Here is a 24880-nt window from a genome sequence, read left to right on the forward strand (position 1 = left end):
CTCATTTCATATTTTGTGTTATTTTTTTAAGAAACACCTTAGATAATTGTATTTTGGTTGGACTAAAGAAATATTTGGAGCACAAGTTAATTATATGTTTGTATGTAAACTTTACCGAAAAAATCCAAAAATCTGGAAAAAAAATCCGAGGTTTATTAGTTTGGTTTGATTTATAAATTTAAAAATTCGACACAATGGTTTGGTTTGGTATTTGAAAAACCCGAACCAACCCGGTCTTGTACAGTTGTACACCCCTACGAAGTAGATTGAATTTTGAAAATTCAGTAATTGGTATGTATGATTAATTATCGATTGTCGAATTAACAAAATTGAACTCTCAAAATATTATATTAGATATCGAACTTTCAATCCTAAGGAATTGTTTGTCATATATACATGTAATATTAACAAGTGATTTGAATGTCTTGATTGATCTATACCGATAAATTCAATGTAAAAAGCTTGAGAGTGGAGATTTTACATAATTTCTCTAAAATCTAATATGTCAAATGTTGGATAAATTAAGATATGCTTTTATCAAAATATATTTTCTTTCGACATATAACTACGGTATTATTGTATCCAAGTTTGATTTATCGGATGAACTTCAAAAGTCTCGTATTTAATGTCTACTTGAATTATGATCATCGAAATCCAACGTCAAAAATACTGAAAGCCCACTCTCCCTATTTAGAGTACTAAATACGGGATATAAATAAAATTTTGATATAGTTCCCTATAGAATTAAATCTGAGAGATTAAATTTTCTCCCTTATCTGATTGATTATATCCCTGCAAAATTAAGGTTCTAATATACACATTAATTATACACATGGTTTTATCTAATCATTATATACATTATTTATACAATATATCACGATAAACATGATCTAAAGAAAAATATTTTCCAAAAGTAACTATAATTTGTCTTTAATTTAGATCTAAAGTGTATTTCAAGTTATATAGTTCAAAGGTCATTTAAATTGTCGATAGTCACATTATGTTTTTTCCCCTTTTATTAACGACTTTTGATGTAATATCTTGAACAGTTCAAATTGAACCCCTTTCATATGTTTTTACTTGTTCATTATAGTAAAACTAAATATCTATTTTTACTTGTCATACTTTAAAAAAACAAGAGATAGTTTATTATTTTATATCTATTTTACTCCTATTATCAAGTACTATTCATTTTTCATTATCTAAAGTACTATTATATTTATTACTTCTTAAAGATTATGTTGAGTCAAATATAAATAAGTAAACATGAACGAAGAGAATATATTAAATCAATATCAAATTCGAGTTCTCTATATATTTAATCTATTTATTATAGTCTTTTAAATTTGTCACAAACTAAACAATATAATTCACACCAAATATTTAATAAACTCTAACTAATAAATTTTGACCCTTATGTCACATGTCCTCCTTTAATTAGTTATTTTGCCATGTTAACGCGAGTATCTATCATACATTTCATATTTTTGGTTGATTATAATTTTAAAAATTATTTAATAAGTACATGTTATGAGTAGATTAAGTGTATAATAGGTATAAGGTTGGATAGAAGTATCAAAATAAATTATGCGAACAATTTTAAGGTATCATCGATGACTTAAATCTAAAAAGATTGAAGAAAGTAATTTATTACTTTTAATATTTTATCTACTTAGATAATTATGAAAATATTATTTTTAAAATAATTAAGAAATTCATACTGAATTATAAGACGAGAATCATTAGGTTTAACTCTCCTCATTTTATGATTACAAAATTATTCTGTGATTATAATAACCCTAAGATTATGATCTCGTATTCAATATAAGATAGTAAACAATGATAAGATTCTGATATAAAATATTGTCAGTATAATTAGTTAAAATTCATAACCAAATACGATAGAAATATAATTTCAAATTTATGTCAATAGTAGAATTCTAATCTCAGTAACTAAACGATCCCACAAAGTTAACTGATCCATATATCCCTTAAAATTAATGTAATAAATAAATTTCTTTAACGAGTGGGTTAAAACTTTAAATGTCAATAAAAAGATAGAAGAAAGTTATTTATGATAATATTTTATTTATTTGGTAATTATGAAAAAATTAGTTTTAAATACTTAGGAAACTAATTTCTAAATTATAAGACGAGAATCACAAGGTTTAACTCTCTTCGTTTAATGAATACAAAATTATCTAGATATTAAAATAATTTTAAGATTATGATCCCGCATCCATATGAGGTATACCAACAATAACATAATTAGTAAAATTCCTCAAGTAAAGTTTGGGAAGGGTAGAATATATGGAGGCCTTATCACTACCTTATGGAGGTAGAGAGGTTGTTCTCAATAGACCATCGGCTCAAGAGCAACAACTTCATGTATAAAAAAAACAATGACGAGAACATAACAATTAATAGAAGTAGTGCAAAGCCTACATGAAAAGAATATGAACACAAACATTGTAATGCAGTAGCCAAGCAGATGAAGATAGATATAAAAAAACTAGAACCAACAAGACTGAACCCTCGAAAGCAAGATAACACTACATTATTACCTACTAACCTTCTACCATAATATGTGACTTTCACAGTACCCTTCTGTCTAAGATCACGCCCTCAATAATTTGAAGTTTGCACCGTGTTTTTCTAATCACCTCTTCCTGATAGCTTTTCGGCCTATCTTTACCTCTCATCCTGCCTACTACACTAGCTAGCCTCTCGCCCCTCTTCACCGAGGCGTCTGCACATCTCCGCTTCACATAGGCAAACCATTACAATTTCGCCGCTCTCATCTTGTCCACCATGGAGGCCACTCTACCTTGTCCCGGATAATCTCATTCTCAATTGTATCACTCCTAATATGCTTACACATTCATCTCTCCATCCTTATTTGCGCAACATGCATCTTTTAAACACGAGAGTTCTTAATTGTGCAACACTCTGCTCCATACAACAATAACAGTGTGACCACCACTCTATGAAACTTACCTTTAAATTTTGTTGATACATAATTATCACACAAAACTTCAGAAAGCAAGCCTTCACTTCACCACACTGTATCAATATGATGTACACTTTTCTGGATTAAAAACCTGATGTTTAACAAGAGTTACAAGATTTAATGAGAATTATGAGATTTGACGAGGTTTAACTCTCTTCTTTTAGTTTTATCAAAATAAATTACAAACTATTTAATTTAGAGATTATACCTAGTATTATTATCCCGCATTCAACATCATATAGTGATTAATATAAGTTTTTGATCTAAAATTTTATCGATATTACGATCAAATGCCGGAATAAATATAATCTCAAACTTTATATTAGCATAAGAATACTAATCCCGATAACCAAACGACCCCAATAGGGTATTATTTTCAAAACTGATTAAACCAACGGTAACTAATTTTTTTTTACATCATTCTCATTATATATCTTATATTCTTCTACTACTATTTTCTAAAAAATTTAAATGTTAGTGTTCATTATATTTATAGATAATTTGACTATTATTTATTATTGTTTAATTAATTTGTCCTATTTTTTCTTTAGTCTGTTTCAAAAAGATATATATTTTTTTAATAACTTTTTAATTTTAATTTTTCACTTGACGTGTCTAAGGTCACACGATATGCATGTCTTTAATTAAAGGTCATGAGATTTAACAATCTACTATTATTTTTTTAAAATTCCGTGTCAAGTCATAACAATACAAATAAATCAAAACGAGAAAAATATTTACTACAAGATCTTTTTTATTTTACTTTTAACTTTTTTTCTACATCTGTATTTTGTCTAAATTCATTAAATCTCAGACAACAAAAAACCCTATATAAACCAAAAGACCTATTTTTTCCTCATTTTACAACCAAAAAAATAAAATAAAAAGAAAGGTGGCTGTCGGCTTGAGACTTTTATCAAACAACACTTGAAAAAGGTACTAATCAATTTCAGTAAAAAATCCTTGTATAAATTGAAATGTTTTTTTTATTTGCTTTATGTTTTTGTTTATCTCTTGGTTCTTTTTATGTATGTACATTGGAATTGATCATTTTGTTTAATTTAATTTGTGATTGACAAAATGATTCTATGTGTTTGAGGGGTAGATCAAAATGATCTGATGTGTTTTAGGGGGTGGATTCAAAATAATCGGATGTTTTCGAGGGGTAGATCAAAATGATCCTATGTGTTCGGTCGAGGGTTTCAAAATGATTCTATGTGTTTGAGGGGTAGATTAAAAAATTATGATTTATGTGTTCGATGATAGATTCAGAATGATCCTATGTGTTTGAGGAATAGATTAAAAATTACGATCTATGTGTTTGAGGATAGATTCAGAATGATCCTATGTGTTTGAGGGATAGATTAAAAATCACGATCTATGTGTTTGAGGATAGATTTAGAATGATCCTAAAACAGTAGATTCTGAATGATCCATTAAAATTCCTTTAAGTGATTTTGATTCTCTTCAAAAAGAATTGTATTCCCCTCTTTGTCAATTATTTAATAAACTCTAACTATTAGATCTTACGAAAGCGATAGATTTTTATTAAAACTGTCCTAATTTTATGTCAAATTACAACATAACTTCCTTTTATACCCTTGAAGTCATTAACATGATTTATGAATATATGGGGAAGATGTTTTCCTTCTTCTGATTTTACATTTACTAATCTCAAGAAGAAGAAAAAAAAACTAGAAAAAACTACCCTAGGATAAAGGAGACGAAAAAGGGGGAATTTAGCAAAAAAGATATGGTATAATTATTTATTTATTTATTTATCTTTTAAAATGAATTTTATTAAATAAAATAAATTTATAGTACTACTAGTTCATCTACTTAGTAAATATATATACTATGTCAATTTTATTTCAATGCAATTAAGAAAATAGAATTTATAAATTTAGGCTAGAGTCCTGAGATTTAACTCTTCTCTTTAAATCTTTTTCAAAAATTAGATCATAAAATCATTGCGAAATTGTAATAATTCTAGAATTCATAGTTTTAGGGTTAGTATTCAAAAGTATGATGATTGCTCAATTGGATCCCATTCCCCTTCTCCAAACCCTAAAAGAAAATCAGTAAAAAAAGAATAATAAAAGTATTAATACAATATATTTGTCTTTCTCTTGGTTCTTTTTATGTACATTGGAATTAGTCCTTTTTTAAAAATTTAGTTTATGTTTGATAAAATAATTCTACTTGTTCGAGAAGTAGATTCAAAATAATTTTATATGTTCAAGGTTAGATTCAGAATGATCTTGTAAAATTCATTTGGGTGATTTTGAAAATAATCTTTTTCCCTTTTCATTGATTATTTAATGAACTTTGACTATTAAATCTAAATTTTTGTTTAGACCATCTTAATTTTATATCAAATAACAACATAATTTCCTTTTAAGTCATACATATTAATGAATATGGATAAAATGTTGTTTAATTTATTTTCTTTTCTTTTCTTTTTTTCTTTAGTTTGTTTCAAAAAGATATTATATTATTTTATTGATAATGATTAATTCTGTTTTTTCCCCTATTTTTGCAACCAAAGAAAAAAAAATTAAAAGGTGGCTGTCGGCTTGAAGGACTTTTATCATACAACACCTGAAAAAGGTACTAATTAATTTCAATAAACCATTTTTGTATAGATTGAAAAAAATAATATTTTTGCTTTATGTTTTTGTGTTTCTCTTGGTTCTTTTTATATACATTGGAATTAGTCATTTTGTTTAATTTAGTTTGTGATTAATAAAACGATTTTGTTTGAGGGGTAGATCAAAATGATTTTATGTGTTTGAGGGTAGAGTCAAAATGATCTTATGTTTTTGAGGATATATAGATTCAAAATGATTTTATGTGTTTGAGGGTTGATTAAGAATGAATATGTGAGTTCGATGATTGATTTTGAATGATCCTTTTAAGTTCTTTTAAGTGATTGAATTCTCTTTAAAAATGATTCTATATAATCGAGGGATGGATGAAAATGATCCTATGTGTTCGAAGATTTAGAATGATCCTATGTGTTCAATGGTAGATTTTGAATGATCCTTTTAAGTTCTTTTGAGTGATTGAATTCTCTTTAAAAACGATTTAATATGTTCGAGGGGTATAGATGAAAATGATCCTATGTGTTCGAGAATAGATTTGAAGATCCTATGTGTTTGAGGGTAGATTCTGAATGATCCTTTAAAATTCTATTGAGTGATTTTGATTCTCTTGAAAAATGAATTTCCCCCCTTCTTGTCAATTATTTAATAAACTCTAACTATTAGAACTTAGGAAAGCGTTGAGTTTTTATTGAAACTGTCCTAATTTTATATCAAATCACAACATAACTTCCTTAGGGTAACCCTTAAATTTTAATTCATTAATATGATTTATGAGTATGGAGAAATGTTTTTCTGGATTTTATCTTTACTAATCCCAAGAAGAAGAAAAACAAAAAAACTACCCTAGGATATAGGAGACGAAAAAGGGGGGAAAACAGAAAAAAAGATATGGAATAATTTATGCATTTATCTTTTAAAGTTAATGTTATTAAATAAAGTAATTTACAGTACTAGTACTCCATCAACTTAGTAATTACTGTGTCAATTTTATTTCAACACAATTAAAATTAAAATTAATAATTTTAGGGTTAATATCTCGTATCTATCCAATATGAGATGGTGAATAATAATAAGATTTTGACCTAATTTTTTAGGTATTAGTCAATACTTATAATTAATACGGTATAAATATAGTCATTAATTTTATATCGATAAACATAAATACTAATCTCAGTAATCAAATAATTTCATAAAGTTAATTTTCTATTGAAGAAATTTTGTAATAAGTAAGTTAAAGTTTAACTGACAATAAAAAAGTCGAAGAAGTAATTGTAGTATACTAGTAGTATTAAGTATTATATCTAATTAGTAATTTGTTGATTTTATTTTAAAAGTAATTAAGAGAATAGAACTTTAAATTATTAGATGAGAATTACAAGGTTAAACACTCCTATTTTAGTCTTTTTTTAGATAGGTTACAAAATTAAGTAGTAACTACAAAATTTTAGAATTATTCTTTTGCATTCAATATGAGATAGCAAATAATAGAGTATAATGATTGCTCAATTGGTTGAGCGCCCTCCGTCCCTCACTTGTCGTGAGAGATCAGATCCAATTCCTAAGCTTCCCCTAAACCCTAAAAGATTAGAAAAAAAAGAGTTATAAAATAGTAATTGTGTCGATTATAGTTTAAAATAATCAAAAAACTAATACTCAAAATAATAAAACGAGAACTACAAGATTTAACGTTCCTCTTCTGATCTTTCTCAAGATAGGTTACAAAATTATTCAGCAATTATATTATTCCTAGAATTATTACCCCGTATTGAATATAAAACAACAAATAAGAGTAATAGTATATAATAGTCGCTTAATTGGTGGACCGCCCTCCGTCCCTCACTTATCGTGAGAGATCAGATCTCATTCCCCTTCGGCCTCCCCCAAACCCTAAAACTTTAGGGGGAAAAGGTGAGTAGATAATAACAGGTCTAAAACTTTACCGATATTACCGAATACTCACAATATTATATCGAGATTATTATCCTAATCCCGATAAAATACTATTTTCCAAATTGATTAATCCAACGGTGATAATCAGATCTCATGATGTGGTTAAGACACAAGAGGATGGACCAAACAATATTTTTTTTCATTATATATATTCTTCTACTATTTTCTACAATATTTATTAATTATTTATTTTTAGGGTTCTTTGCTATTTAGATTATCAAGTACTATTTCCTTATTATATAGTACTTTTTTTTGTTTCTTAGTTTTATTTGTTTTCTCCATGAATGTTTTGTGCAAATTCACAAAAACCTCAAACATCAAAAAAACCCCTTTAAAAACACCTGTCAGCTCCATTTTCTTGAGCTGTCAAAAATACCAGGTGATTGATTGTTGTTCATAATATTCTGAGAGTGTGGGGTTCTTGAATTTTCCTCATTTTTCACCATTGATGAATGTTCAAGAAAGGAAAAAAGAACATTAGAAAATGAAAAGGTGGTGGTGGGCTTGATGGAATTTTATAGAACATCAATTGTAGAGGTAAATAAGTTCAATAAAAAGAACCCCTTTTTCAGTTTTTATGTGTGTATATGTATGGAATTAGTATTTTTTTGATTAATGTATGTTGTTCTTGATAACCCCAGAAAAAAGTTGTAATCTTTTTGTGTTAATGGAACTTTGGTTAAGATTGTATTTTTTGTGTTTTTAGAGCTTTTATAAGACCTCTTTTTTGGGGGGGTCTATGTATTTAGTTATGTATTGATTAATTGTATTGGTTGTTCTTGAAAACCCTCAGGAAAGGTACTGTCTATTCGGGTTTGATGGAAGAATGGTTAAGATTAGATGATGGCTCTCTGATTTTTAAAGAAAATAGGGGGAGTGGTTCTGCTATAGATGGGGGTAAGAGTAGGTTTAGGAGGTTGTTTGATGAGGTTTTTGCGGTTTTTCTCAGTCAGAAACCTGAGAAAAAAAGTGTATGGAGTTTTCCAGTTTTGAGTGGTAGTGGGAAGCCTATAGATTTGTTTAAACTCTTCTGGATTGTGAGGAAACTAGGTGGTTATGATCTGGTTTCGTCCAAGAACTTGTGGGGTTGTGTTGCAGAGCGTTGCGGGTCGGATACTGGGGCTGTTGCATCTGTGAAGTTGGTGTATGCCAAGTACTTGAGAGAGTTTGATCATTGGCTAAAACCACTACTTAAAGATGGGAACTTGGTGGAAGGAGAGGGTGGTGTAATTGGGAAACTTGATTTGTTGTTGAAGGAGTTGGAGACAATGTTTGGTAATTTGTTTCCTTCAGAAAATGGTTGCAAGGAAGAGCTTATGTGTAAGGTCAATAGTCAGGTTGATTATGAAATGTTTACTGCTGAAAGTGTTAATGACACTAATGATTGCACAGAGCACAGAAGTTGCAATGCTGAACACAGGAAGCATAACCTTAACAATGGTGGTGAAAAATCCTTTTCTAAGATTGCCAATGACACCATCTTTTTGGTATCTACCGAGGGGATTGTTGAGAAAATCCTTCATCGAGCATCTGCCAAATCAAATAGGCAGTATGATGATGACGAAAAATTTGCCCAGATGATTGGCATGGGAGAAAAAGCGAACAATGGCAAAGAGAACTTTTCCGTTCTGAATGGTTCTGATACTACTGTGGTGTCGGGAAAGAGTGTTATCGTGGACGTAACTGCTTCTCATAAGAGAAAAAGAGGATCTCCATGCTTCTCTGAAATGTTAGATTGGCTTAAACATGCAGCAAAACATTCTAATGAAGTTCCTAACTCTTTGAACTGGAAAGGTCATACAGGCAAGGACTTGTGGTTCCAGGCCTTGTCGGTTAGGGAAGCACTGCTGAAGAAAAGCCATATTGACGCAGATGCAGAGGAAGCTAACCCTCAGGTATTTATTTGCTTCATCCTTATTTAATCTAATTGGAGTAATTGACGGATGTGTTTTTTCACTATTGCTTTATCTTCAATGATTTCTTGTAGCACTGGCTAATCGCTTCTTACATGCCAGGGACCTTTCAATATAATTTCTTTATATTATTTTCTCTGAAGTAACTAAATGAGAATCACATTTATGGCTCAATTTACTTGTAGTTGACTAATTCCTTGAATTGGTGTTACATAATAATTTACACATGCTATTCAAGACTTGATAGGCGTTGCACCGTTGCTATAACCATTCACTTATCACAAATTAGCTAAGTTGCTCGGAGTCGGGTGCGGTGTCCGTTACGGGTGTGGTTCGGGAGGTTGGATCCTTCATGATTCGGGGATACGGAGCCAGTATGGATACGGGTGCGGGAGATGGGCTAACATAATTTAATTTCTAAAAATAGATTAAGAGGAGAATGCTAGAAGGAGATAAAGGATAATGAGTGACAGAAATTTCACCTTAGCTTTGGCTAAAATAATTTAATTTCTAAAAGTAGATTAAGAGGAGAATGCTAGAAGGAGATAAAGGATAAAGAGTGACAGAAATTTCACCTTAGCTTTGGCTAAAATAATTTAATTTCCAAAAATAGATTAAGCGGAGAATGCTAGAAGGAGATAAAGGATAAAGAGTGACAGAAATTTCACCTTAGGCTAAAATGATTTAATTTCTAAAAGTAGATTAAGTGGAGAATGATAGAAGGAGATAAAGGATAAAGAGTGACAGAAATTTCACCTTAGCTTTTGTTTTTAACTATAAAAACCAGTAAATCTGTCCAGACTTTCCCCGTCTATTTTGGTCGAAGTATCCAAAATCGGTAAACCAGATCGGGTACTGATCTCACACCCATCACCAAAAGTGAAGAGTCGGAGCAACTTAGGCCAAAATGGTAAAGGGGTTCATCACTTCATCATTTCTCATGACAAATTTACTGAAAATGACATTTAACTCGGCATGCTCCCTTCTTTTAGAATTTACCACCTCCCTTTTCCTGGTTCTCTCTCTCCATTTCTTAAAAAAATAGTTATTCCTTTCTTTTTCTTGATTTGCTTCTTTTGTTATTTGGGTTGGAAGGTGCTTTTTTGACAGATTATTTAGCTTATGTTTCGACATTTTGAATTAAAAAATTGACTTTTTGAATCAAATTCTTTATTTTCATTTTTTTAAATCAAGTAGTTGCAATTTAATTTCAAGTGATTAAATTTAAATTTTATTTAATGGATGAAAAATGGAAAACTTTTTAGTCCTGATCCATGTTGTAACATTATTTTAAATCCATTCAATTCGCTTTTTTCAAATTAATCCTGTGGATACATATAATTCAGGAAAATAATTACTATTTTGGTGACCACTTTCAGTTTGTCGTCCTCTTGGTTGACGTGCGTAGATTGTGTAATATAGGACCAACAGTTCATTCATAACACTCATCTGACTTGAGTTAGCCATCCATGATTACAGACGTTCTCTTGTCAATGATCCCTTATACACATATATTTGTGTGCTTGTGTATTTAATCGTTATAGTGACCCCCCACCCCCTAAATTTTCTTGCTACAGTTTTAGAGCTAATACAGAAGTTTTTATAAACAAAACAGTACTTTTTTTCCCAGATAAAATCTATAAGAGCAGGATATGCATTATAGATGTTTGGTATCCCACATTGATTGAAGAATGTGTTATTTTTGACTTATACGATCTTGTGTCATCCTCACCTCATAAACTAGTTTTTGAGGTTGAGTTGGCCCTGCTTCATTCTTTGACATAGTATTAGAGCCCAACTTATCCAATCCTCATCTAGTTTTTGGGACTGAGTTAAACCTTAGGTCCATTTTCTCAATGATAGTCACATATCATTGTCTTGTTTAGACGTTGTTCAACTATTTGCCAATTTTCCTGACTCTTTTATGCTTGTAATTCTTTCTTCTAAAACGTACAGTATAAGGCTCTCCACTATGGCAGACTTAAACTTCTGCTACTGGTGATACATTCACCACCTAAATATTTATGTGAATCAAACTGGGTGATTTGTTTTGTCACACGTCTTTTCCTGCTTGTCAAAAATTTGATCTTATATAATTTGTCTTTGTATGACTTATCAAGAAACAATTATTGAGAGTAATTTGTTGTCCATTTTGTCATGATGTAACCAACAGAAGAAGCAGAGGATGCAGCCGTCCATGTATGAAGAAGAAAAACTTAACAATCAACCTGCAGAAAACCTAAGATGCAGCAAAAGGATCCCTAATTTGCAAAAGCACACTCTGTGTCGAGGTTGCAGCTTGTGTCCGACCTCTCGAAACAAAGTTGAAACTCATCAGAAGAAAGAAGATGATCTTGCGCCAGATCTTATGAGTGTTGAGGTATCAGTAACAGAAAAACCTAAAGCTGCCTATGAACTCCCAAAACAAAAAGTACTTAAAGTGGATCCTGACCACCAAATTGAAGTTCCTGAATGGACTGGTGTGATTTTTGAGAGCGATGCCAAGTGGTTGGGCACACGAATGTGGCCTCCAGAAGTGGAAAAAACAAACTCTTTGGTTGTGTTAGATCCTATTGGAAAGGGAAGACAAAGTTCATGTGGTTGTCCATTCCCGCAATCTACTGAATGCAACAGGTGCCATATTGCAGACGAGAGGTATAAATTGTTGCGTGAGCTTGGTCCTTTGTTTTTCCGGTGGAGGTTTGACCACATGGGGGAGGAAGTTTCGCTTTTATGGACAGATAAGGAGGAAGAAAGGTTCAAAGTTTGGGTTAGGCCAAATGTTTCACTAAAAAACAATGTGTGGAGCAACTATAGGAAACTATTCCCATCCAAGACTAGGAATATGCTGGTTAGCTATTACTTCAATGTATTCCTTATCAAGCGTCGGAGCTATCAAAACCGGGTTACTCCAAGAGACCTCGATAGCGATGATGATGAAAAAGAGCTTGGTTGTGTTGGCGGCAATTTTGGTGACTGTGCAGTTCGTGGACCATCCTCCAGCCGTTTACTGACATGCAGCCAGAATAAGGTCTGCACTGATCTTCAGTGACATGTAGCTTTGAAGCTTCTTGAGCACTGCAGGCAGTTCTTACAACATTGCTTTACAAATTTTGATAGACTAATTGAGTGCAGTTGATGGTAAGTTTGATAATATGAAGGTCTCATCTGGTTGAACATCAAGTGAGATGGTGGAGCAGGGGCAAATATTTACTTAGTAGACTGAAGTGATTATCTTGCTATGTAAAGATATTTCTAGATTATTGGCAAATAGTTGCATTTTCATAGTTTAAACAAGTTACATACAAGGATTCAAAGTTTTCTTTAAATGTTTGTTTGAAGTGCAATGTGCTGTTTAGACTAGATCAGTTCTGATCTTAGCAGCACATATGATAGTTTAAAATGAAAGATTGTTGCTTTAGACAATTTAGTTATGTCTTATAACCTTAACTGTTTTTTTCCGTAATATTTTCATCGTAGCTTTTACTCTTGCATTTCTTTCACATGATTTTTTTTTTCAAAAATGATTTTTCTTGCATTGAGATCCGAGGGTCTATTTGGAAACAACATGGGGTAAGATTTTCTTACACCCTTGCTTTAGACAATTTAGTTATGTCTTATACCCTTACCTGTTTTTTTTCCGTAATATTTTCATCATAGCTTTTACTCTTGCATTTCTTTCAAATGATTTCTTGTATTTTTTTCAAAAATGATTTTTCTTGCGTTGAGATTCGAGGGTCTATTTGGAAATAACATGGAGTAAGATTTTTCTTACACCCTGCCTTCCATATACTCCACTTGTGGAATCACACTGGTATGTTGTCGATGAAAGTGTGTCATTTGTTTTGAAAACCTTCGATTGATGCGCTTTTGATCAACATTCATTTGTTGTAACACTTGTCTTTAAATTTGAAGCACTTGTCAACTTTCCAATTGTTCGAGCATTTTTCTTCAACTTTCAGTTTTGTGGAAACACTTGCCTCTCCAACTCTTGTTGACGCACTTTGTCACCAACACTCAATTTCATTAGAACACTTGTCTCCATCTCTCTTTAATACACTTGTCACCATTTTCATTTTTTTACTCAAAAACCTAACTTTTTTTATGTACGACTTGACACTTTCATCAATAGTAAGTTTTACGCCTATCAACACGGGGTGTGGTCCAGTGGTGAGACTGTTCTACCCTTAATCAGAGGTTTGGGTTCGATTTTTGGGTATGAATTTTTTTTTGTTGGGAGCATTACCCCAAATGAGCCCCGCAGTGCATGATCTGGATTTGGGAACGTTACCCTCAAATGAGTCTTATAGTGCGTGATTCGAATTTAGTTGAAGCTCTAATACGGGTTCCGAACACCGATAGGTGGGAAGTAATACGTTTGCATACAAACTTTCATTGTTTATATTTTTTTTCTATTTGTATATATATATATATATATATATATATATATATATATATAGATGCTTGAGAATGTCGAAAGGTAAAGTAGACCAACAAAATTACATGAAAGAAAATTATTTTAAAAGATTCACACTATATAATACTAGTTGATTTGGTAGACTTTACATTTTTATGTTTTTTATTCGTCATGGACTTTTTTTTTTTGTATTTTGTAAAAAATTGTAGGTTAACAGAAAATACATATAACTTGTTGTGTTGAAGAGTGTCAATCTATGGAGTATTGGAATGTAATTGTTTCAAATAGAACGAAATGAGTAATGATGATTCATATAGTTGATTTTAACTGCTTTTAAGGCACGATTTTCCTTTTAACTTTGAGTGACTAGCTCAATGGAACAAGATGCATGCATCAAACTTTTTATTTCTTAAATTCCGTGGTTAAACTAAGACAAATACAAACAAATAGAATATTATATTAGACTAGTTATAATAGAGTTTTTGGCTAAAATCATCCCTCAACTACGACTCAAATCTAGTGTATATTCTTATATTATCTAAGTGAGCAAAAAACATCCTTTTACTATCCAAAAAATAACAAGAATCATTCTCCAGTCTATTTTTAGTTGAGAAACTAATTGAATCAATAAAAAAATAAAATTGGTCATGTCTTAGCCACAACGAGAAGATCAAAATTACCTAAAAAGGATAAGGATATGGATAGGAAATGAATCTCACTCTCAGAATTTAAATTGTGTGTGTTGTTAGTTTATATGTTTTTTGCATCATCAAGTAAATTGACTTGCAACAATACGTAAGTTTTGAAATATTTATACAGTAGGTTCCAATGGTTAGAAAGATTATTTAAACAAATTCATTTTAAAAATATTACGTCCAACTATTTAAAGATTTTCTTTAATAAAATATTTAGTACGTATGTATATTATATACAATGCAATTCACATTTTATACAATGTACAAAAATGCTGAAAATTTAGTGAAATTACATAGGCGTTTAGTTATGAAAATAAAAAAATAGTAACTTTATTTGAAATTTTTGAAGTTGAGGTTGTATTTGGCCATACTTTTTACAAAGAATATATAGAGTTTGAATATATTTTGTATGAATATGATCTAAATCCTCCTCAATTTCTAAAAATTAGAAAAATCACCCAACTTGACTAGCTTAACCGTGTGTACATATATTCATTCGACTTTACACATTTTTTTGTTGGTGGTGTGAGTTTCTTAAAAAAATAGAAGTATGAATCTTGCAACTTTTTGGATAATGCAAGGATATTTTTTGTTCACTCATATAACACGAGGATGTACTTTAAGTTTAAGTCATATTATACCAAGGAAAGTAATTAAGCTGAGAGTCTATTGAAAACCATCTTTCTATCTCTACGAGGTAGAAGTAAGATCTGCATATCGTCTACCCTCATCTAGCCCCACTTGCGGGATAACACGGGGTATTTCGTCGTTGATACAACGAAAGTAACTAAATTCACTTCCATATCACTGCAAAAATGTGATCAAAATGCAATGTAAAAATTCAAGATTTCTCTGCACAAGACAATATCCACCAAATCAAAACTAGCAATTCCAAAAAGCAATGCATTGTCTCACAAACTCAAGTTTGATATAAACTCGAACAGACGAAAATCAATTATGTCTCTCTACAAACAGCATTAAAAAATTGAGTTTATATGAATGCTAGAGTGGGTATACCCGCATTACAATTACATCCTCTCGACGATAAAGAATTGAACTAGGTAAACTTTATTGCCATGGTTCAATGTACTTCTCCAAGATCACTCGTTATACTGGCGATCATCGCACAAAATGAAGAAAAGGAGGGGACATTTGATGCAATAATGTACCACCGATATACCTGAAATAAAGACTCTTTTCCTTGTTCACCAAAATTATGGCCTGGTAAATTGGTAAACACCTCGAGTTTAGATTAATCAAGATATAAGAGCAAACAAATTCGGAAGGAATGAAAATATACAGGTGTTATATTTACCACACACCTTAAACTATATAGCAGCCTTCATCCAGATGAAAAAAAAGACTCAGAAAGATATGTTATTCCTCTTCGGGTTGGAATTCGAGATCTAATTTCCTCTTCAAATGTGATCTGTCAGCGCTGCAGGTGAAAAATGTTGAGGAGATTTCAGTTTCAAAAAAAATGTTGAGATTTACAATGATAGCACATCAAAGTAGTAAAAGGTCCATATAAAATGACTAAATAATTTCATGCATATCAAAATCTTGATAATTGTTGGTGGTATCAGTATTAGCATTCATATATACTTGTTGCCTGGCGTAAAATCTCAGGAGCAATCATCTTAGTAATGGTAGCACGCACCAGATATTTCCTTAGAATATAATCCACCAAAACAACATCTGTTTTAGTTCTCCATTTTTATGGAAAAAAGCTTATACCTTAGGAGCTACAGTACCTTGCCCACTAGATGGACATCCCTCCCCTCATTTTTTCCTGTTATCACCTACATGTGGTTTCGAAGAACACAAGTCCCATTTTTTGTGAGCAATACCGTGCAATGTATACAAACTAAAAACCAAGACGAGCATATGGTATCTTCCTGCACAAGTTGAGTATATCAAGGTCGGCTACAAGGCCAAAACAATACTGCTTCTATTGCCCTTCTGTCTAATGAATTAACAATTTCGCAACGCACTAATGAACAAAAGAAGGCAAATTTTGAAGTAAAAAATTTGAACTCTTAATAGAACAGCTCATATATTAATAAAAATATGCATCCCAGACTTATTTCCCTTCATGGATTCTATGACAAACAGCTGGGAGAAATTGCAATAGTTCCTAGTTAGAATGAACTCAGCAGTAAAATAGACAAAAACAATGATTTTGTTAATCAACTATTCTAGTACGTTGCTCCAGTTGATCCGAGAATCAATAAAGTTTAATTACTTGAGCACAACCAGTGTGTGAGTTCAAAGGCAATACATCAGCCAACAGGATAACAACAATGGCATATTACCAATCAAGAACAACACATGTAGCCATGGTTAGTAGAAGCTATTGTAAGGCGTATCAGCTAATACCTGTTAATGGTCGGTCTAGTAGGTGGTTTCATCCCAAAGACTGAGAAATCCAGTGACATGGGTACTTGTTCACTCCTCTCACCAGCAGAATGTCGGATCTCATTTTCATGGTCATCCATCTTTTCTGGATGCACATTTGCCTCGAATCCTTCGCGATGAGGCATCACTCTTCTTGACTTTCTTGGCGGAGACAATACCACAGGACCATCATGTGGATCGAGATCTGACACCTTAGGATTTCCAGGCTCTCGCTTAGGGGGAGGTCTTGGAAGCAGAGCTGGTTCCGTAGGTGGAGGTCCTGATGAGAAGTACCTAAAGGATGGAAAAGTTCAGAACCCACATCAACCGCAAGTGTGCAAACTAAACAAGATGAAGAATAAACATACCTATGCTCCAATGCTTGCTGTGCTGAGATCCTAGCTTTTGGATCGTAAGTAAACATCTTTGACAGAAGATCCAGGCAATCATCAGTAGCCGTTGGAAACAGTGTTTTGAATGGCTGTCCAGGGACATATTGGTACTCAACATAATCCGGCAAGTAGACCATATCATGCCACTGTGAAGGCTTTGGGGTCCCAAAGGCCGCAAAAATCTTCCCTAGCTGATCAATATCACTGTTTCCCTAATATAGTCACAGATTTCAAAGCAAATTATTGGCTAAAATAACAACATGCAGATAGGAGTAGTGAACGTAGCATATAAAGTGCAACAGAAGTTCAAATAGTTATTGAAGAGCTTATCATAAAAAAAAGGACCATCATAGGAACATGGAAGCGAAAAAATGTTCAGTCTAGCTCAATAAGTAACTTGCTTTTCACTATGGCTTCATTTTCAACTGCACATGAAGTTTTCTAGAACAGAACGGGAAGGACAATTACTTCACAGCTTTTATTCTTCTACTGAAACTTTTGTAAATTTAACGAGAACACATAAAGGAAGACAAAGTAAAGAAAATTAGTGGGCAAGTTCTTCGAAGAATAATAACAGGACAGATCATGAACATTTGGATGATATGTCTTCCAAAACCCACTAACCAAAACAAGCAAGAGACCAATTTAGCTTCAAAGGAGAAGTATAATCATGACATAGACATTCACCTGCAAAAATGGTCGCCGCAGGAGAAGCTCTGCAAAGATACATGCAGCGGCCCAAACATCTACTCCAGGTCCATACTGCTTCGCACCAAACAATAACTCCGGTGCTCTGTACCACCGGGCAAAAACCTAAAAGTATCCAACCAGATTAAAAGGTAAATGTTGTTTAGACTATTTCCAACAGTAAAAGAAGTAGAGAGAGCATTATATGAAAATGGAAAATATGATTTATGAACTCTCCCATTTAAAATATTAAATAAAGAAAGAATAAAGAAACAGGATTCTACTGCTATATCTGCACTATTTTGACAACATCCTGCTCAAATTTGTACGCATACCACAATACAACAATTCCTAATTCTCCAAAAACAAGGTCATATATTCAATAATTTGCATGTATTTTTCACAGTAGAATGAAATGCATACACCAAATAAGTGAATACATACAAATATCTGTGAACAACAGTTATTAACACAAGAATTGAAATCGTGTACTGTTCAACACTGGCTATATAGAAAGATAGGAGTAACTCTTTGTCAACATCACAAATATAAAAGGGTGCAGCATTGGATCACATTTCGTTGTTTTGTTTTTTGAATTAGACATTTTGATAAAAGAACAAGGACAACCCTTATTTGGTATATTAGACATCCTCTAAAGAAAGTATAAATTTCAAAAACAGATACCTCCATTGATTAGAACACTGGGAGAAACTAATAACTCCACTTCCATAAGAAATAAATCAAGGGTAATTTTATTATGTGGCTCATATATCAACTATCCCCCCCCCACCCCCCACCCCCCAGCGGAAGAAATTTCCACTAGGAGAACCACATAATTTGAAGCAAAAAATAGCAAGATAGAAAAGTAACTTTTGACATTTATGCTCCAAGAGTTGCAAGGTTAACCTTCACATTTGATCATTCAAGTAGAATAGCCCAACATACCTGATGTGTGAATCTTCTGTCAGGGCTACCAAATATACGTGCTAATCCAAAGTCAGCAAGCTTAAGCTGCCCATCAGGTCCAATCAGTAAATTGTTTGGTTTCATATCTCTGTCAGGAAAACACAGCAAATATTTAAGGAAGCTGAACACAAGTTGGAATCTAGTTAAATCAAGAATATACAAGAAAATACCTATGCAAGACCCATTTCTTGTGACAAAAAGCAAGACCTTTTAATGTCATCTGGATATAAGATTTTATATCCGCAGGTGAGAGGAAGATATTCCTATCACGAATCACAGCCTCAAGATCTGTCTCCATGAACTCAAACACAAGGTGCAAGTTTCCTTTGTGTGGGAAGCACTCAATCAATTCGATAACGCTGGGATCCTTCAGCTCTTTCAATAATTTGATTTCCCTCAGGGCAGTAAAATTCACCCCTTCCTTCTGTTTCCCAAGACGAATTTTCTTGATAGCAACAACCTGGCCACTCTGCAGAAAATGAAATTAAAGCATACATCAGATATATCATTATTTCAATACAAAATGCAACTAAATGTTTAATCAGTTAATTACTATGCCTTGATCCAAAATCATAACTAGTTGGGGCCCATTATATGAGTCCTTTAAACTATTCCGCATTATCCAAGATCATTTCACTACAATACTTCTAAATAGTTTGTCTTTCAAGGCAATTAACCACTCTGTTAAGAGGTTCTCAAAATCTCACGCTTATCTATATAGCCTAGAAAATTATGCCTTGTAGAGATTAATAACAAAAAAAGGCAACCCGGTGTACTAAGCTCGCTATGCGTAAGGTCCGGGGAAGGGCCGAACTAGAAGGGTCTATTGTACGCACCTTTACCATGGATTTCTGCAAGAGACTGTTTCCATAGCTCAAATCCGTGACCTCTGGGTCACATGACAACAATTTTACCATATACCCCAAGGCTCAATTCAAGATTATTAACAAAAGGAATTCAAAAATCACCAGAATACATCTAAGATTTAGCACAAGATCTAGCACTAACAAAATATTTTTTTTCTTCCTTTTTTTGTGTGCAATTCTAAAGCTTACCTTAACTTACCATTCAACTTTGCACGATAAAATTAAATGAAACACATTTCAGAATTCATAAACATCAATAATAAATCAGTCAGTCAACTATGATTATGCTGAAAGTCAAACTACAACAATCCTCCTCCTTTATGGGGACGGGACTTGGGACTTCTTTATTAGGGATCTGAATGGGCTCTGTGAAGCGTGGAGATAGATAGAAATCAACAAACATGGCATTAATTATAGAATCCTAGAATTATTGAAACCAAAGATGGCAAATGTAAAATGAACACACACACGAGCTCACACTAACATCATTTTCTTTGTGTTAAAATTATAAACTTACACAGCTTAATCTTCAGCTATTCAACATGAAAAAAATCAAAATTCAAATGGGTTATGTGAAGCTAGGATTCCATGGCATTGATTGATAATATAAATCCTAGAATAATTGAAACCAAATATGGAAATTGAAAAACACAGACACACCAACTAGCTAGCACAAACCTTATAATCTTCAACCATTCGACATGACAAAATCAAAATTAAACAATAAAAAAAACATGAAATCATAGAATCAACCCAACCACATCATGAATTGAACAAAACCCCAGAATTCATGAAACCGATTAATCCAAAAGAAAAACGGAGAAACACCCCACAAGAGTATACACAAAGTTACCTTCCTACCAATAGCCTTGTACATAACACCATCAGTACCTTCGTAGAGAACCTCTCGTTTCAGGTAATTAACTACTACTTTTCCAGCCAATAATTTCTGTACTTCTGACATTGTTCCGTCTTCTGAATTTTTTTATGGGTTTTGCATTTACCTCATGCTAAACTATTCTACGCAGAATGGGAACTACACTTTTGGTTGTAGTATACGTGTGGATAAATAGAGTAATGTTACTAGTTTCAAAAAAAAAAATGAGTGTATGTATATTCGACATACGATGAAATTGCTAAGTTTTTATCGGATTTGTGAAATTGGTAACAAGGTGTTTGTTCGAGTGTTTCAGTGAAAGAGTATAAAGGGGGGAAAAGCAATAGGAGTGTATTGGATTTCTTAAATGGAGATTTCATTTTTCACTTCCTTAAATTTAAAACAAGTGTTAAATTACATGAAATTGCCATTCATACCTTCACTCTACACTTCCTTTTCTTTTAAATTACATGAAACACATTCCAGTTTTCATAAACATCAACAAAAGAACAGTCAATCAACGATGATTATGCAGAAATTCAACCTACAGCCATCCTACGGAGACAGGACTTGGAACTTCTTTAACAGGGCTCCGAACGGGCTATGTGAAGCTTGGATATAGATATCAACAAACATGACATTAGTTATAGAAATCCTAGAATTACCGAAACCAAATATCGCAAAATAAAAACACAGCACACCCATGAGCTCGCACAAACACCATTTTCTTTGTATTCAATTCATAAACTTACACAGCTCAATCTTCAACCATTCAACATGACAAAATCAAAATTCAAATGGACTATGTCGAAGCTTGGATAACATGGCATTCACTAATCATAGAAATCCTAGAATTATCGAAACCAAATATTGTAAATGAAAAACAAATACACACACACGAGATGGCACTAATAGCATTTTCACTGAGTTCAATTCATAAACTTACACAGCTTAATCTTCAACCATTCAACATGACAAAACCAAATTTCAAATGGACTACGTGATGCTTGGATACCATGGCACCCATTTATTATAGAAATACAATAATTATCGGAACCAAACGTCGCTAAATGAAAAAAATGCACACACCACAAGCTAGCACAAACAGCTTTTCCTTTTTGTTTCCAATTCAAAAACTTAAGGTAATCTAATAGCTTAGTTGGTTTCCTACACGAACTTTCACCTTATTGACGAGGGTTCGATTCCTCACCTTGTAATCCCCTCCCCCATTTCCCCTTCAAAAATAAAATAAAAACTTAACAAACCTTAATCTTCAACCATTCAACATGAAAAAATCAAAATTCAAATGGACTATGTGATGCTTGGATACCATCGCATTCATTTAGCTAACACAAACAGCTTTTCCTTTTTGTTTCCAATTCAAAAAACTTAACAAACCTTAATCTTCAACCATTCAACATGAAAAAATCAAAATTCAAATGGACTATGTGATGCTTGGATACCATCGCATTCATTTAGCTAACACAAACAGCTTTTCCTTTTTGTTTCCAATTCAAAAACTTAACAAACCATCAATCTTAACAGCTCAGTTGGTTGCCTAACTGATAGTTCAATTCCCCTTGCCAAAAAAATAAATAACAAACCTTAATCATCAACAATTCAACATGAAATATCAAAATTCAACAAAAACCAAACCACCCTCATGAATTTAAACATAAACCCTAAAACCCACAAAACCAAATACTCCAAATGAAAAACAGAGAAACACCCACAAAATGTATACACAAAAAAGTTACCTTCGTATCAATAGCCTTGTAAACAACACCATAAGTACCTTCACCAAGAACTTCTCGCTTCAGATAACGATCTGCAGCTTTCCTATTCATAGCCAACAATTTCTCCACTTCAGACATCGTTTTCTTCCGATTTTTCACAATTTTTTATGGGTTTTGCATCCGCCGCACTGCTAAACTGTTCTACACAGCTAATCGAAGTATATATATGCTCAACATACCATTGAATTGGTAAGTTGTTTATGACATTTCTGAATTTGCTAACAAAGTGTTTGTTCAAATGTCTCAGTGAAAGAGTATAAAGGCAAAATAAAATAAAAATTGGAGCGTATATGACTTTCTTTTTATTTTTTATAAAATAATGGAGAATCCATTTTTCACTTTAATTTAAAACAAGGTGTTAATATTACATGAAATTTTGTATTCACACCTTTAATCTATAGTCTATACTCTTTTAAATGATATGCATGTTTTTGTGTCATATCGAATCATACTAATTTATCATGATTAAGTTATGAAATATACCGAGTGAGATTGTAATGATAATAGTATAGATAAGAATGTGCAAAGAGAACTGTCTTGTGCAGTAATTAAATTAGTGTAAATATTGAAAGTAGGTGAACTTTTAGCTTGGATGCCATTGTAATTTCATTAATGGATTTTTGACGTATATGAAGAAGTGTGGTTTGTTCGAAATTTTTTTACTTTTCTAGCTATTTCTGAGATGATTGAGTGTTTGTTCGGGAATTTGTATATCGGGAAAAGTAAGAGATTCGAGAATTTCTAATTTAGAGGAAATTCTAAATTGTCTCTAAATACATATGAGTCTCGTGAAGACTTGAATCTAACCTGACACAATGTATGCGTTATTTTCATGTTTGAGCATGTGAAATGTCATTTCAATCTATTTTTATTTTAAAAAGATACGTAAAATTTTATTCTAGCACTTATAATCTATGTGTATTTATTCCATTTTTAATGCGCTTTTTTGATATCCTTCTCCGTTGTTATTTGTTTTTCTCTATATTTATCACGAATTATTTTTTTCTCTACGTAATTTGAAATTGCATCATTAAAGATATATAGCGGAATCAGCATTGGGGAGAAGAAGAATAGAGGGCGTGGAGTTTCCTATTTTAAATGAAAATACATTTTTTTAAAAAAGAAATTCAATGGCATTCTCTAATTATATGTCTCACATGTCATCAATTTTGAGTGTGTATCTATAAATTTTGACCATATTAAATATTATATTATTTTATAATTAATTACACTAAACACTCATATAATATGACTCAATTTTACACGTACCACTTCTATTTTAATTAAATTAAATGACGAACTTATATTTTAAGTTAAACATTTTACAAAGTTACTCTTATGAAATTCTAAGACGAAGATTAAATGTCGACGCAAAATTTTATTCATGCCTCTAAAGAAAAAATAATAAATCTTTTTAAAAATGTTTATCTTTCGAAACTCATAATAGGAAATGAATATAAAGTATTTAGTAAAATATACCGACTATTAATAATAACTTTTCTATGCTTTGATTTAAGTTATTTGTTATTTATTTAATTATATTATTTTATTATGTAAAAAAATATTTACCATTCTATTTTAAATTATCTTAAATATTCTGAATTTGATGAGTTTCATTTTCGTATGATTATCACTTTATAAAAAGACTTAAACGTCTTTAGAATAACATTACAGGGAATGTAAATGTAAGCATTTCATCGTATAAAAAGTGTAATTATTTTATTTATAAAATACAAGATGCTTATCAATAATTAAATCATAATACATGGATGTTTAATGTAATAACCCAATATTCATAAAATAGAGAATGAAAAAGATTATATTGAATGTAAAATAAGTAATTCAATAATTAAATGAGCTTATTAACCAAATTCAGAAAAACAATAGATTACATTCCAAATTATACTCATCTAAATAGGTACATAACTTTAGCTAAATCTTCAAAAATTAAACGAAAATCAAATTCAAATTCCATGAGTTTGAGCCTATGTTGAAATTTATAATTTGTACTCCCTCCATTTCAAATATATTTATTGAAATTTTCATTTTTACCCTTTAAATTATTTTATTTTTTTGGGAAAATGCATAAGTACCCCCCCAGCCTATGCCCAAAATCCCTGAGACACACCTAACCTTTACTAAGGTCCTATTACCCCCCTGAACTTATTTTTTAGTTAATTGTTTACCACTTTTCGGCCTACGTGGCTGAGTCCGTGATTTCACCTATTTTAGGCGCGTGGGTGCAGCTTTTTGATAGCACTGACCAATAAAAATTGGTCATGTGTTAAAATAAACTTGGAAAAAATAA

The 24880-nt window shown here is 31.8% G+C and overlaps 2 protein-coding genes across 2 annotated transcripts; one reads left to right on the forward strand and one right to left on the reverse strand.

Annotated features, from left to right (window-relative positions):
* The first annotated feature begins 7815 nt into the window (after positions 1 to 7815).
* Positions 7816 to 12909, forward strand: LOC102591641 (AT-rich interactive domain-containing protein 2). The gene is made up of 3 exons (XM_006343895.2): positions 7816 to 8103; positions 8360 to 9461; positions 11653 to 12909. The coding sequence occupies exons 2-3, from the start codon at positions 8385 to 8387 to the stop codon at positions 12529 to 12531; spliced, it is 1956 nt and encodes a 651-aa protein (XP_006343957.1). The 5' UTR covers positions 7816 to 8103; positions 8360 to 8384; the 3' UTR covers positions 12532 to 12909.
* Positions 12910 to 15460: 2551 nt separating this feature from the next.
* On the reverse strand, positions 15461 to 22889 carry LOC102591981 (cyclin-dependent kinase D-3-like). Its single transcript, XM_006343896.2, has 8 exons — positions 22534 to 22889; positions 19204 to 19502; positions 19013 to 19121; positions 18068 to 18193; positions 17357 to 17592; positions 16971 to 17282; positions 15914 to 16029; positions 15461 to 15812 (listed from the first exon to the last, which is right to left on the reverse strand). The coding sequence occupies exons 1-7, from the start codon at positions 22648 to 22650 to the stop codon at positions 15969 to 15971; spliced, it is 1260 nt and encodes a 419-aa protein (XP_006343958.1). The 5' UTR covers positions 22651 to 22889; the 3' UTR covers positions 15461 to 15812; positions 15914 to 15968.
* Between the last annotated feature and the right edge of the window lie 1991 nt (positions 22890 to 24880).

This window comes from Solanum tuberosum, unplaced genomic scaffold, assembly GCF_000226075.1.
Source record: "Solanum tuberosum cultivar DM 1-3 516 R44 unplaced genomic scaffold, SolTub_3.0 scf00048, whole genome shotgun sequence".
Lineage (NCBI taxonomy): Eukaryota > Viridiplantae > Streptophyta > Magnoliopsida > Solanales > Solanaceae > Solanum > Solanum tuberosum.